General features: G+C 41.8%; 1 protein-coding gene across 1 annotated transcript in view; it reads left to right on the forward strand.

Moving 5' to 3' along the window:
* The window catches only part of LOC127610410 (collagen alpha-1(XIX) chain), a 99,051-nt gene extending 85,020 nt beyond the window's left edge, over nt 1–14,031 (forward strand). The window contains exons 46-50 of the mRNA XM_052080567.1: nt 428–553; nt 1,209–1,275; nt 1,363–1,500; nt 6,451–6,528; nt 12,813–14,031. Of these exons, the coding sequence (XP_051936527.1) occupies nt 428–553; nt 1,209–1,275; nt 1,363–1,500; nt 6,451–6,528; nt 12,813–12,991 (588 nt within the window). The 3' untranslated portion in view covers nt 12,992–14,031. The remainder of the gene's footprint in view (nt 1–427; nt 554–1,208; nt 1,276–1,362; nt 1,501–6,450; nt 6,529–12,812) is intronic.
* The last annotated feature ends 565 nt before the right edge of the window (nt 14,032–14,596 follow it).

The raw sequence follows: 14,596 nt of genomic DNA on the forward strand, positions 1-14,596 counted from the left end.
TATTTAAATCATTTTTATTTAAATCATATTATCGCTCGCTGTCTTTTTTGGTCTCTTGTTTCATTGCTACCTCTATTTCATTTGTTTTCACCCATATTTGACTCTAAATGTGGGTTTATTCATCCATGTGTCTGTTTGGGTTTTTAATTTACCTTCCAATGCTTGGAAGCATTTGGTAAACTGTTGTTGTTCAAATGCACTCTATCATTAGAGTCGGGTTGCATTCGGTCATACAATACAGAACTTTTTCATAAAACCTTTCTTTAAATTCATCTTAATTACAGGACAGATTAGTATAAAATGTCATGTACAAACAGATCCTGAGATTAGGCAGTGCCTTTTCAAAAGGCTACAGTATAAGTACAACGGTGAATGTAGTTAATTCAGCTAGTAACATGTTTTGCATGTCCGGGTTTCACTCATGCAGGGTGATCCGGGAATTCCCGGAGAGAGAGGTGTCCAGGGAGACAGAGGACGCACAGGAGATGTTGGCCTGATTGGCCCAAGTGGACCTCCGGGACAAAAAGGAGATCCCGGCCCTCCAGGACCTTTGGTAAGTCATTATTTTAACACTAACCCTTCCCGAAACAGTTCCCGGAGATTCTTTTAAGCGCCATTCCTGATGAAATCGGTAATTGCTCTCGTGGTTCTATGCTGCCCATCCCACAAGTGTCCATCAGCACTCAAGTGAAGCTCAGCATATAGGAGATGGAAAGAGAAAGAAAAAGATGATGTGACCATTTGTTGTCGTTAAAAGCAGTCATTTTGACCATTTGATTACAAGGAAACAGCATTTCAGAACCCACTATATGTAAGATTTTGAAAAGGAAAAAGCACTTTTCCATCTAAAGACGGTGGGGGGGGGGGGTCATCAGCGCTGTTTTGACATTGTTTTCTATATGTGAAACGTTTGAAAAAATTTTAAAAAATGATTCCTATAATGGTGTGATTGTCAATACACCCTAAGTTTAAAAAAACTTAAATAACAGATTTTCCCCCAAATCCCTCAAGGTGATTGACAGTAATAGTCGTAATCGTCTTGGCATAATCTTTGACGTGCTCATTTCTACAAACACTCTGGAGAAGCTCATTAAGACGAGGGATAAGACATGCATCTTGATTTCCATGTAGTTAAAACAATTATCTCAACTATGCTAGAGCTGACATTTCACTCTTAGAAGAAAATTAATTATCATCTCTATTGACAGGGCGACCCCAACTTCATGGAAGAAATCAAAATGCTCATCAGTACTGAAATATTAAGGATCATTGAAGGTACAATGGTTGCAAAAGAGTACCCTTTCTGTTATTTTTTTGTTATGCTGCTTTTCATTTTGACATCTGCTGTGTCATGTCTTGTAGAAAAGTGGTCCAGCCCTGCCATGCTTCAGAAGCTGCCTGCAGGCATTTTAGCCTCACAAGTCCAAGGGCCTCCAGGACTACCTGGCAAGGATGGCTTGCCAGGCTCACCAGGAGAGCCTGGTTCTCCTGGTCCTCAAGGTATGAGCTCAGTCGGCCAAGGTGAACATCTGCAGTGGAACACCGCCTTATTTTATTTCATCAATTCTAAGTCGCATGCTTGAACGGTGACATCTTAAAACTACCGACTGAAATTCTATTACCGGTAATTGTTGCCAAATCTTATCCCATCGGGATGCGCCGCTCCGTCACTGAGGCCAGTGTGATCTATTTCTCAATACACTGCCGGTGGCACGGTCCACTTGTGATTCGATTCAATCCAATTTTGATGTGACGTTGCATACTATGATATGATGCAATGCCAACAATAGCGATGTGATATTTAGTACTCTACAAAAAGGCTTTCTTTCAACATTGTGCTAGCTCTGTCGATAGTTTTATAACATGCATTTTACAAGAAGGAAGACAAAAGGTTTGTTTTCATATGACTAAATAACCCATCACAAATAATCATAATCAAATTAACCCCTGCAATTGTTGAAAAATGAGGATTGGCATCCAGTAAGAATAACCCCCCCCCCCTTACAAAAAAAACATTCCTGTATAGATTTTCTCCACTGCATAGAAAATTCTCAAGAGCCATCAAAATGAACTGTTGAATCTAGTAAAACATAAATGATGCAAATATATGTATTTCTGTGATTGTACTGTCGTTTGCGATGTTTGTTGAACTATACCGCATATTCCTGAGACATGTTCCTTATATGACGGTCATGGCGGAAGTAAAATATAAAGGACACTTTGCAGTTCAAAGGAGCGCTAGACTACAATAAAGAATTGAGTTAGTGAGTTAGTGAATAAGTACCAAATCAAGCCAATTAATTTCCAACATTTAGTGCAGGAAGCAAAGGAGATCCCCGTTACATTTTGATGCAGATTGAGGATTTTATTTTTTATTTGGGCCAATCGTGCCTGGAAAACAGCTGGCCGTATTGCCCCACGCCATGGTGTATTATTCCTCAGTTACATTGTACAGCTGTACATAATGTTTTGGCCAGTGAGCAGACGTTCATTGGTGTCGACCCCCTTTTCTCATCATCATCAGTGTTCCAATTTAAATACATAACATATTCCACACACACACAGCTTTATAATGAGGTGATCTTGAGCAGTCTGTCGTTGTAAATGTGAAAATAAAATGGCTGACACACGGCCGATTGAGAGATTACATTTAGATCCGCAGCAGGTCGCCGATGTGCAGAAGGATATCGTTTACATTTTGTGGGGATGTTTTTCTCTTTAGACTGAGGGGCGGGCAGCTGAGGAAACAGGCCAGGAGTGTGTGGCGCACGGCGACTCTCTGGGAAATATGAAGACTAATGAAGAATTGACTGTGATTAAGAGTTTTATCAGCGCATACGGGAAAGCAGTCTCATTATTGATGCCTCGATCTGAGGCGGGGTTGGGAGTGGGTGTTGTCAGGAAAGAGGGTGGACTGACTGTTCGTGATCCTACTGCCCAGGCTTTATTCTTCCAACTGTTTTTTTTTCTCTGAGCTTTGCATCTACCTCACAACACCACAACATGTTTACACAGCTATAATATGAAATGCTGCTGCTCCCATTCATGAATAATACAACTAATGTTGGGAACTAAAAACCACACTATAAATATGTGTGCTGTGTTGATGCCTCCTGTTACACAGCTCCTGGATTTTTGGTTATTTGTTTTATTTTCTGTGCTGTGCAAGGGAGTGTTTTATAGGGTGGTCTTAATGCAGCCTTGCAATAAATATTTACTGAGAAGGAAGAGGAAAGCTATCTCCCTTGATAAATCAAAAATTCAACAACTTCCTAATTCTTTCTTTGTTGACTCCACTCATCTGGGGAGAGAGTTTTGGGAGTAATATTTCCTCATTATTTCTCGTCATCCTCTGCTGGAAACTGTGCTCCTCTGGAACATCCAATTTGCCTTTTCTTCCTCTCTGCCAAAATGAATTGTTATGGAGAAAAATAAGCCTCGTGTTAAATGTACAGTCCATTTTCTCTTTCTACCTTTGGTTTGATTTCTAATGCCGCAGACTGCCTGTTATACGGGTGCATGCAAAATACCATTCATTTCTTTGCCCTCACTTTAATCCACAATTATATTTCATTTTTTGTTTTATTTTTGGATCATTCTCTGCATAATTCAACCACGCCATCACGTTGCAGAACCACACATTTAAAGGAAATGGAATCCTAAACGTCAAACATGTTCTGTGATTCTGGTTGACTTCCAAGTTGTTGCACCCTCATTCCCCCACACACGCGCGCACACACACACACACACACACACACTCACGTACAGGTTTTTTTTTTCTCCATAGGCAATTATATGAAGTAAATTATTTGTCCCAAGCGCAAACAGAAACCATCACAAAATCTGCCGGATGAAATGTGAACAGGAAATGTTTTGCTTGCATTTAAACATTCCTAACTGCCATACAGGTATTTTAAAAATTTAATCATGCACTGTACAATGAAATGAACTAAAACTATCCACACTTATTGAATTAATCTTTTAAATGCTCACTGAGAAGGAGTACACGCATATTTTTCCCCCAAACGTTTTGTTGAACTGTACCAAACTGTACCAAAGGTGATGTTCGACTTTGGAGGGTCCACTCGAATTCTACATTTTGTTCTTAGGCCATCATTTTGTATGACCGTATTACCGCCTTTGTTATGTCCATTTGATTCTGACTGAATCTGTGATTCTATTTTGTACTCTAGTAATTCGCAATAACTGGTGCCACAAAATTTAATCTTCCGTTGTACTCACAGAAAGCTTTTTGTTCCCCCCGACCAAATAGATGTTCCTATCAATGCATTGTTCATCTGTGCAGGACTGTGATCCAATCAATCAAGCCTGAAATCCCTGTAACTCCTCTATTTTGTCCATTAGTGCCAGTCAAAGCCAAATTTTTTTCTCAGCCAAATGTGGAGACAATAGCAATGTTGGTTAAATCTGAATGCAGCAATCTGCTTCACTGCCCAAATGCACTGTTCAGTATTTCTTTTTGCTTAAGGTTCAGAGTATTCTCTCCTCCGGAGTATCTCTTCCCACCGAGCGAAATCCCCCAGGCTGTGTGAGTGCTGAAAAGAAGTCTCATTATTGTAACAAAGAACCACCTCCCCAACCTCCATGCCCTTTTTCTCGTTCACGCTCGCTTTTCAGAGCGATCGCAAGCCCTTTTTCGGAGATATTCTGTGACATGTAAGCGTTGAAGCGTTTCTCCTTAGGGCCAGGCACCAGAACGCTTGATGCTCCTGTCAGCGCACACAAGATGCACACCATGCTTCTGCTGGTCCTGACTCCATTACTTCAAGGGCCTCTTGGGCGGTGGGGGGGGGGGGGGGGGGGGTATTCACACATTCAAGCATGGTTATTGCTTGAAAAGGGTAAAGAATGAATGACTGTGCATGCAGTTTTGAAGGTGGGGTGCGCAACCTGTTTCCTGTCAGGGCCCATTTCCTCCAAGGGCTGAACCAAATTCAGGGGAAAAAAAAACATAATGGGGAGAGCAAACTAATATTTATTATTAAGTATCATTATCATATCACTAAATGTTTGGGGCTTTGTACCGCCAAGGAGGAATTACATGGGTTTCCCACCCCAGAATTAGTGGATGTTTTGTTACTCCACAATTGTTTAACAGTGCAGCTTGTTTGCTGTTAATGGCGTCAGCTATTCATTCCCTCAAGTATTTACCAAGACCGAGTACAATATGCGGACATTTTTTGTGGGGATTACTTACAGTAGTTTATCAACACCTTGCTCTGTCTATGTCTCCGGAGTGTGGTGTGGGAAGGTTACCTTGAACATACCATACTTTCCGTACAACGATGTGCATCTGATTAAAAGCTGAAACAGTGGCAGTTAGCCATAAAACCAGTTTTGGACATACATCGGCTGCTTCATATTAATAGTCACGGGAATCCATGTTATAACCTGGAATATTTGCAAATAAAGAAGTCACAGACGCTTTTTTTTAAACATCAGTAGACACTTATTATCCCCAAACGTAGCGAGTTATATATATATATATATATATATATATATATATATATATAGAGAGAGAGAGAGAGAGAGAGAGAGAGAGAGCCATTAGCCCCTGTCATCGGTTGCAGTTCGCGGCTTGTAGTCCATAAAATTTGGTACACACACGTCAACCACCTCCATTGTGTTTCGTTCAACATAATTTTGAGGTTACTGAACACTGACTTGGGCGACTAACTAGCAAAATACATACGGTGTACGATATACTGTAGGATTGACAGGGTAAACGTTGCAATATATTTTGTGCAATAAAGTGCTCAACTTTTTGTTTGATTTCCAACTCATGTTTCAAAGTGAGCTTGTGCTTGACTATTTAACTGCTTGTTTTGGCATATTTGATTCAGATTCAGAGAGCATTCAGGTTAACTCTCTTGGCCCAGTACCGGTAATTGCGTATATATTTATTTCGTCCCTTAGAAAGTGTTGCATCTAATTGTGTTTGTCGAGTGAATCCGCCTTTGATCGTTTTCCAATCTGATCAGCCTCTGCTCGGTTGTGGAATGTTGAAAGCTTTGCGCCTGTGTCGCTGTCGTTGCCTAACGCACAGATGGCTCCTTTGATGATTTCCACTTTTTGACGGCATGTCAGTATGTCTTTTATTATTCAAGGTAGGGGACCGACGGTGGGAACAGAGTAGCCTGTTTGTATGTCAACTTGCAAAGCTGCTTCACTCCAAATTATCACGGAGCTGCTATTTGACATTGTCGTCACTCGGGTGTTATTTATAGCATCCAGGAGCTAATGCGTAGAATTCCCTGGATAGATGTGAAGGTGTCAGAAGTGTATTGCCACCTTGAATCTCCTTGGATAAGACCTTGTCGTGGCATTTCTGCTAACATTACTAACTAAATATTCATCATGCACACATGACTCTGCACTGTCAGTATTTCAGTCATTTGTACAATGAGACTTTGCTGGGTTTTTCCACAGGCTACAGGGGGCAAAAAGGAGAAAGAGGTCAGGTTGGTCTCGGCCTACCAGGTGATCCAGGACCTATGGGACCACCAGGTAAGACTTTTACAAACAAAGCTTGCAGAAACTATTTACACCTGTATACACTTTATCATTGTTGTGGCACAGTGATCGACGGGTTAGCCTGTCCCCCTCACAGTGCAAATGTTGCGAGTTCGATTCTGGGTTCCAGTCTTCCTGTGTGGAGTTTGTATGTTCTCCCTGTGCCTGTGTGAGTTTTCTCTGGGTACTCTGGTGTCCTCTCACATTGAAAAGACATGCATGGTAGGTTCACTGTTAACTCAAAATTGTCCTTCGGTGTAACTGTGACACTTGTTGATTGTCTATGTGTGCCCTGCGATCGGCTGGCAACCAGTTTAGGGTGTGCCTCGCTTACTGCCCGAAGACAGCTGGAATAGGCTCCAGTATGCACACGAGTCTTGTAAGGATAAGCTGAACACATCATGGATGGATGGATGCATGGATGGATGGATATAACATTGTTTCCCAGCCTTTATTGCACCGTGGCATATAACGTATGTATACGGATGTAATAGCCACAATTTACTCGCAAATTTACTTTTATGTGAAATCTGGGCCCGTTGATTTGAAATTGTCAGAACAACCAATTATATCCTTCACCAGCCCGATAGACTCCTTGAACATTAATTGTTCCTCTTACCAAAACTTTTTGCGCCCAAGTACACAAAACAAGTGCTATCAACACATGCTAGAACGATTCAGATGTATAGAAACTACAAAGGCCACAACCTCATCAAATGTTTTTGGAATTTCCTTGACCAGAGAGGGTGAGCCATCAGCCGCAAAGTCTCTCAGACACTCCAACATGTTGAAGATCTTCCCCAAAAAGTGGGGCCCAATGCTTTTATCAATATAGTATGCAAAGATATCAACTATGCAGTGTCCCTTTGCTCCACAGTATTGGCCATCTATTAATCAATTTCTCTCAGTGTTGCCCCTAAGCAGAAGTGTGTTGATTCAGCCTCGCCACTTTCCTCAACATTGAGCTGTTGTTAGCAGCAACCCTTTGATGAATGCCTCTCATTCTGTGCACGCACACTGTTCCATCAGTGCATTAGCTGAGGAGCACAGTGGAGTTATTTCCATTTGAGTTCAAATGAGACCGAATATGGATAATTACATTTTCATACCTTGTTACCATGAACCCCCATTTATCGTGGTTGATACGTTCCGGACCTGTCACGTATGCGAGGTGGTGGTGGACCCCAAAAAGCAGGCAGAAGGGAGGAGCAGGGTGAACTTGACGAATTGTATTTGAAACAGAGAAAACTAAATCCAAAACAAAGTCCAAAGCAACAAACAAAAACCATGAAACAAAAACTATCAATAACCAAAACACTACCAGAACAAACATGACCAAAAACATGACCTAAACATGATAAACAAACAAACATGACAGCAGATAAACAAATAAATGCATTTAAGCAAACTTTTTTTTTCAGTCTTCCCGAGCACCTATTGTTTTTCTCTCACTCTCTCACCTGACTTACAATACACACAACAATGAAACATTGCACAGTTATGTCCCGTTTTAAAGCAAACCATGCCGCTTCACGTAACGGAAATACACGAGGTTAATTTGAAATGCCATCAAGAGAATCAAGGAAATTGCCATCGACTTTTCAGGAATTGTAAGTCTTCAAACTTGCTACTTTTAACAGCAATAAATCAGTAACAAAGATGGTAGAAGGCACCAAACAGAAAAATTCAGATCAAATCTGAGTCATGCTGAGTCAAATGCCAAAGAATATAAGTGAGTTTTGAGGCGCGTTTTAAAGCGAGGGGGGTTGCCGAATGTTCAGTGGGAGGTCATTCCAGAGAGAGGGACCAGCAACAGAAAAGGCTCTATCCCCTCTGAGCCTCCGTTTAGTTCTTGGTACTTCTAATCATGGCTGGTCCCCAGACCTGATGCGCCGGGCTGGTGTGTAGTGGTGGATGAGCTCAGAGAGGTAAGGTGGCGTCAGGTCATTTAAAGATTTGAAAACAAATAATAGGATCTTGAAAAGAAATCTAAAATGTATAGGGCGCCAGTGTATAAAACAGAGTAAAAAACAACAAATTTAATGTTGCTCCGAAACAGAAGCCCCCGAGATCGCATCACAAGATGTCAGCTTATTCCCTCTCCTCGTGAAGTGAATAATAGCATCCCCATCGGCGTGATGGTGCAATGACAAGTGGGCAAGGCCCCTTTGGTTTTCAGCCTGTGATAGCAAAGTTACGACTGACCTTAATGCCGTTCATCTCATCCACGTAAGTGCACAATTTATGTGCAGGGCTAAAGGAAGTGTACCGCTTGCTCCCCGTGGAAAGAACAGCTGTTTCAAGGCAAGCTTTCCGGGGAACCACGTGCAGTAATCTCACATGGATTCATGTTCAACAAGACTAAAGTTACTTTAAAGAGAATAAGCGCTGGTGAACTTTGTCAAGTGAAGGAGTCAATCTCCCCGTCAGGCTAAGAATCGTGCGTATATACGTATCAGGTTCCATTCCCTTTAGCACTTTATCCGTTTTCCATCACAGTTGCCCTCATTAGAGTCACAGATAAGCAGGCGGTTATCCCGGCTGACTTTGGATGATAGGGGTAGCAGACACTCGACTGGGTGCCACTTTGTCACAGCATTATCACCTACATAACGGGAAAGTAATCCATAAGTATTGACACTGCACAGACCTCCGACACTAGTCAAATACTTTGAAATTCAACAATGTAACTCAAGGCAACTACTTTTAGTATGATTTCATCAACTGCACTTATCATTTTGAATACCTACTTACCGGTAATTTAGACCGCAGTGACACTTGTGGTGTGAGGTTAATTAATCACCAAACAAGTGTTTTGACAACAACCCAGACATCTCGCTGAAATTGGGTTCACCCAAGAAACAAGCAGTGGTGCCTCAGTGCTGAACCAGTGAAAAGACAATGTACTGTAGCATCTGCTTGGACTATGAAACAAAGACACGCAGTTATCGCTCGATAAACTGTTGTAAAAATCAATGTTTAATTTTGCCACGGAAAACTTCAAACTAGCGTTCCTGTCAGCCGCAGACATGCTCACGATCTTCCTCCTTCCACTGGCTCCACCCCATGACTCACACATCAGGTCTTCCAGTCAGGTTTCAAGACGATGCATAGCACGGAGTCAGCCCTGTTACGCGTTTCAAATGACATCCTCCTGGCAAATGACTCTGGAGACCACGTGTGTCTGGTTTTATTGGACTTAACTGCAGCATTTGATACAGTGGATCACAGTATTCTGCTGACTCGTTTGCAGCACTTGGTGGGCATTGGCGGGAGTGCTCTTGATTGGTTTAGGTCCTATCTAGCTGACAGGACCTTTTGTGTCAGCCTTGGCTGCTCTGAATCACGCACTGCTCCCCTGTCATGTGGTGTTCCACAGGGCTCAATTCTGGGGCCTCTGCTGTTCTCGCTGTATCTGCTCCCATTGGGTTCCATCTTAAGGAAACATGGTATTCCTTTCCACTGCTATGCAGATGACTGCCAGATCTATGTCCCACTGAGCAAGAAAGACACCTTCTCATTAAGGCCACTCCTATCCTGTCTGGAAGAAATCAAAACCTGGATGGCACAAAATTTCTTGAAGTTCAACGAAAAGAAGACAGAGGTGATATTGTTTGGCCCCAGTGGACCTTGTACATTCCATCCTGTAGACTTGGGCCCCCTATCTCCTTATCTGAAATCAACGGTCTCAAACTTGGGACTTAAACTGGACAGTGATTTCAAACTCGATCGGCAAATTGGTGCCTGTCACGTCGCGCGTCCGCCAGCAGGTGGCGGGTCTTCTCCTCCGCCATTCGGCACACCTGCCCGTAATTTCGGGCTGATTACCCCCCTTTATTTTGAGACTCCGGCAGTCATCTCACTGCCGGAGAATTCCACGCCGCGCCATTGTTCCTTCGCGAAAGTAAAAACTAAATTAATATTACTCATTGCTTCCTAGCCTTTTGGCAATTGTATCGTCGTACCAATTATTGATTGTATTTAAATTATTCCTATAGTCTATTCAGATATTCCTCGCTTTTGTTTTCCGCGAGCGTTTTCTGTTGTCACCTTATTTGTACCCTGGTCCTTATTTGACCAGCGCTTTTTGTTATTCTTCTTGTCGGGTATTTTGTGTTCCGTATTAAAGACTTTTTCTGTTCTTTGACAAGATCTCGTTTTCTGTCTGCTATCTCGGGGATCCACTTCCTTATTTTTTGTTGTGCACGAAGCGATCTGTCAATCGCTTCGGGCACAACGTGACAGTGCCGTTGTTAAATCCAGCTTCTTTCACCTTAGACAGCTGGCCAAAATAAAACCTCTCCTCTCACATGAACACTTTGAGACAGTAATTCATGCCTTTGTCACATCCCGGCTCGATTACTGCAACGCCCTGTACTTTGGAGTCAGCCAGTCCTCCATCAAGCGCCTTCAGCTGGTACAGAATGCCGCTGCTCGCCTCTTGACTGGTACTCGTAAGAGGGAGCATATAACTCCTACTTTGGCATCCCTTCACTGGCTCCCCATTCATTTTAGAATTATTTTTAAGATCCTCCTCTTTGTTTTCAAATCTCTGAATAATCTCGCGCCACCTTACCTCTCTGAGCTCATACGCCCCTACACCCCTGCCCGGCGCCTCAGGTCTGTGGACCAGTCTTTGCTAGACGTACCAAGAACTAAACTGAGGCTCAGAGGGGATCGAGCCTTTTCTGTTGCTGGTCCATCTCTCTGGAATGACCTCCCACTGAACATTCGGCAAGCCTCCTCGCTGCCCATCTTTAAAGCCCTCCTCAAAACTCACTTGTATTCTTTGGCGTTTGACTCAGCATGACTTAGATTTGCTATTGGTTTTACTGCTTGGTACTTTCTACCGCCTTATTACTTATTACTTATTACTGATTCGTCTTACTGTTTATTGTATATGTTAAGTCGCTCCATGTACAGCACTTTGTATGCAGCGATGGCTGTTTGAAAGTGCTCTATAAATACTGTTGACTTGACTTGACTTGACACATCCAATCAAAAATCACTAATACCTGATCATACATGACCTCAACGACAATCGGATATTCGGATAAAACTCTTACTCACATAACAGCTGCAGGTTTGCTACACTGTCTACATGTATTGACTTCTCTAATATTTTGTCGTTTTGCACTATTACTGCTGTCGCGAATTGTTGATCGAGTTTTACCACCTGTTGACTGTCTGCGAGGCCTCAAAGGTATCGGAATGTGATCGTATGAACGACTCAAGGGCAAAATCGTGCAACTGAGCATGACGGGGAGTGAGTGAGCGAGCGTGTGATTGGAGGCGAGCATGGTGGGTTGATGACTGGGGATAGTTTCCCAATTGTTGCGAGGTTTATAAACACATTCAATCTTGAGGCTCAGTGAAATAGGGTCTTGCTAACTAGCCTCACATGGCGAAATGCAGTACTTTCCACGGTGTTTCGTTTGAATTACAAATTGTATGACCTGCTGATCCGCATGTCGTATCAATCGTGTGAAGTGCCTCATGATCTCGTCATGGTACGTTACTGAAGCACTACACTAACTACATTTCAGGTTTAAATCAGCCGTTGTAGTAGTTGCCTACGCTGTCCGCGACACATTTCAGGCACATATTTGTGCGGATGGTGACAAGATAACAAGCGGAGCTGCAGTTTGGTGCAAGGTGTTAGGCAGGAGATGGATGGCAGGGGTTGATGAAAAGGCCAAGTTTTGTTTTCGGTTGGGGAGGACGTGGGAAGATGTGTGATCCTTGTTTTGGGCTCACGCTCCATAATATGATGTGAGCATCCTGCTTATGACATGGGTGCTATAATTGAAGGCTTACACTGAGCCGTGCTCTGAAAAATAGAGGGAAGTAACAACCAGATCTTGCATGAGTGTGTGTGTGGTCTGTGTAGGCCACTGCATACATTACAAAATACAAAGAGCTGTTTGGATTACCGGTACATTTCCACGACACAGTGTTGCCTAGTAACATGGCATATGAATATCTGCTTTTCTATAGTCTGAAAATGTTTCTCCTGTCACGACTGCAGCTGGCATTTAGACAAATGGATCCCAATTAAGATAATAAGCCGATGAAGCAATAATTGCGAACCAGGATGAAATGGCAAAAGCATGTTGCTAGCCTTGGTACACGCTAGCCAGATGTGTCACTGCGCTCTCATTTACAGACTAAGTATTTATCTCGTGTGCCAGGCAGTTACATTTTTTTAAATTACCTTAAAATGTTCTTTGTGGGAACCCTAACAATGAACTATGTTTCCTTTTTTTCTTTAAATCAAGGCATTCCTGGGGCAACTTCTCAGGGTCCTCCTGGCTCTCCGGGGCTCCGTGGACCTGCAGGGACATGTGACCCCAGTGACTGTTATCCGTTTGAGCCCAGCGCGGCCTTCAGCCATCCTGCTCTGAGCTCACAAGTGCAGCCAAATACTGTCCGCAGCAGGAAAGGAGGTACAGCGTGATTGGTGTCCCGCACTGGGTCTATCCAACCAACACTTGGATACAGCCGGGACCTTTTTTTGTGACATTGCTAATGGGCTTGTTTTGAATGCAATATTTTTATGTAATTATTATTATTATTATTATTATTGTTTTTTTGCAAAGCTTTACTTTTGGTCATGTTTTTAACCGACCCCTCTTCTCTGCTGTGATGTGATGCATTCCTTGTCAACCCTCATCACGTCTCTCAAGGCCGTGAAATGACTTTGTTTAGTGGGTTTCAGCCCCGTCGGAATAACATGATGTTAATTATTTGTTTGCCTACTGAAGTGACACGCCTTGCACCCTTCTGTTCTCATTCAGATAAGCGGTCGTGCTAGCAGAAGGTATACCATACGTGTGTTTGTGCGCGGGTGAGTTTTGAAAGACGAAGAAGAATGAGATTAGATAATGCTTTTTTTCATGTGTGCCTCTGAGAAAATTAGGCGCTCTTTACTTCTGTCGACTTCACGCAGTGCTCTTTGTGTTGAGCCGTTGCCCTGCGGAACTCCTTGTTATCAGGCTACTGCAGAGCCTGTGGACGACTTAACACATTTGAATAAAGGTCTGATAATAGAAGTACGTTTGAGAGAGAGAGCAAGCAAACATCTAGAAACAAAAAAAATTGTCCTTGAAAAAGAAATCAGCGCCTTATACGAAAGTGCATCCACTGTGTTTGATATAGAATTATTTCTTTTTGTGGTAAGAGCTGAAAGAATGTTTAAGAGCTCTTTTTTCCAGAATGTGGATGAACCCATTTTTGTATGTGTGGACTATCTTAGGTTTATTATAAAGTGATTTGCATCGTGAAAGATCATCATTTAGAAAAAGAAACTAAATGTCTTCCCCCTTGACTGCAAGTACGTTAGTCCTTAATTAGCTTTGCTATGGCAATTGACTGTACAAAAAAGGGAAAAAACACACTAAGGGCAGATTGATACACTTAAGAATCATGGGCTGTATTTTAAACGTTGTTTCATAAGCATGATATAATGTAACCTTTATAAAGGATTTTTTAAGGCCAGAGAGACTCAAGACTCAAATTAGTAAAACACACACACTCACACACACGCACACGCTCACAAATAAAGCTGTACAAGACAAAATGTGTATAATGTTTTGTAGTAATGAAAATAAAATCGTTTTGTTTGTCATTTAAGTATTAATCATCAGGTTTTTTCCTCATTATATTACCAAAACATTTATTTCATGATAATACACTTAACGCAGCTGTTAATATTGCATTTTTTTTATTTTAAGTAAAATTACTACTTTCATTCATATTTTTTTCTCTTTCGTTTTCTTGTACTCAATGGCTTCTATACCTTTATTCTCATAAAGAAAATATCATCAAATAATAATTTGACTCTTTTAATATATCACTACAGTGAATATGCATGTTCATTCTCATAAATTATTATCATACGTTCATCATGATGTTTTTAGTTTTTCTCGTAACAACACAGCTTGAATCTGTAAAGCCACATTTTTCTTGTAACAGGGTGATTTTATTTTAGTAAAATTCCAATTTATTTCTTGTAAAATGATGCCTTCTTGCCCATATGCTTTTTTTTTAATCATTTCTATCA

The sequence above is a fragment of the Hippocampus zosterae genome, chromosome 11 (assembly GCF_025434085.1).
Source record: "Hippocampus zosterae strain Florida chromosome 11, ASM2543408v3, whole genome shotgun sequence".
NCBI classification, from domain to species: domain Eukaryota; kingdom Metazoa; phylum Chordata; class Actinopteri; order Syngnathiformes; family Syngnathidae; genus Hippocampus; species Hippocampus zosterae.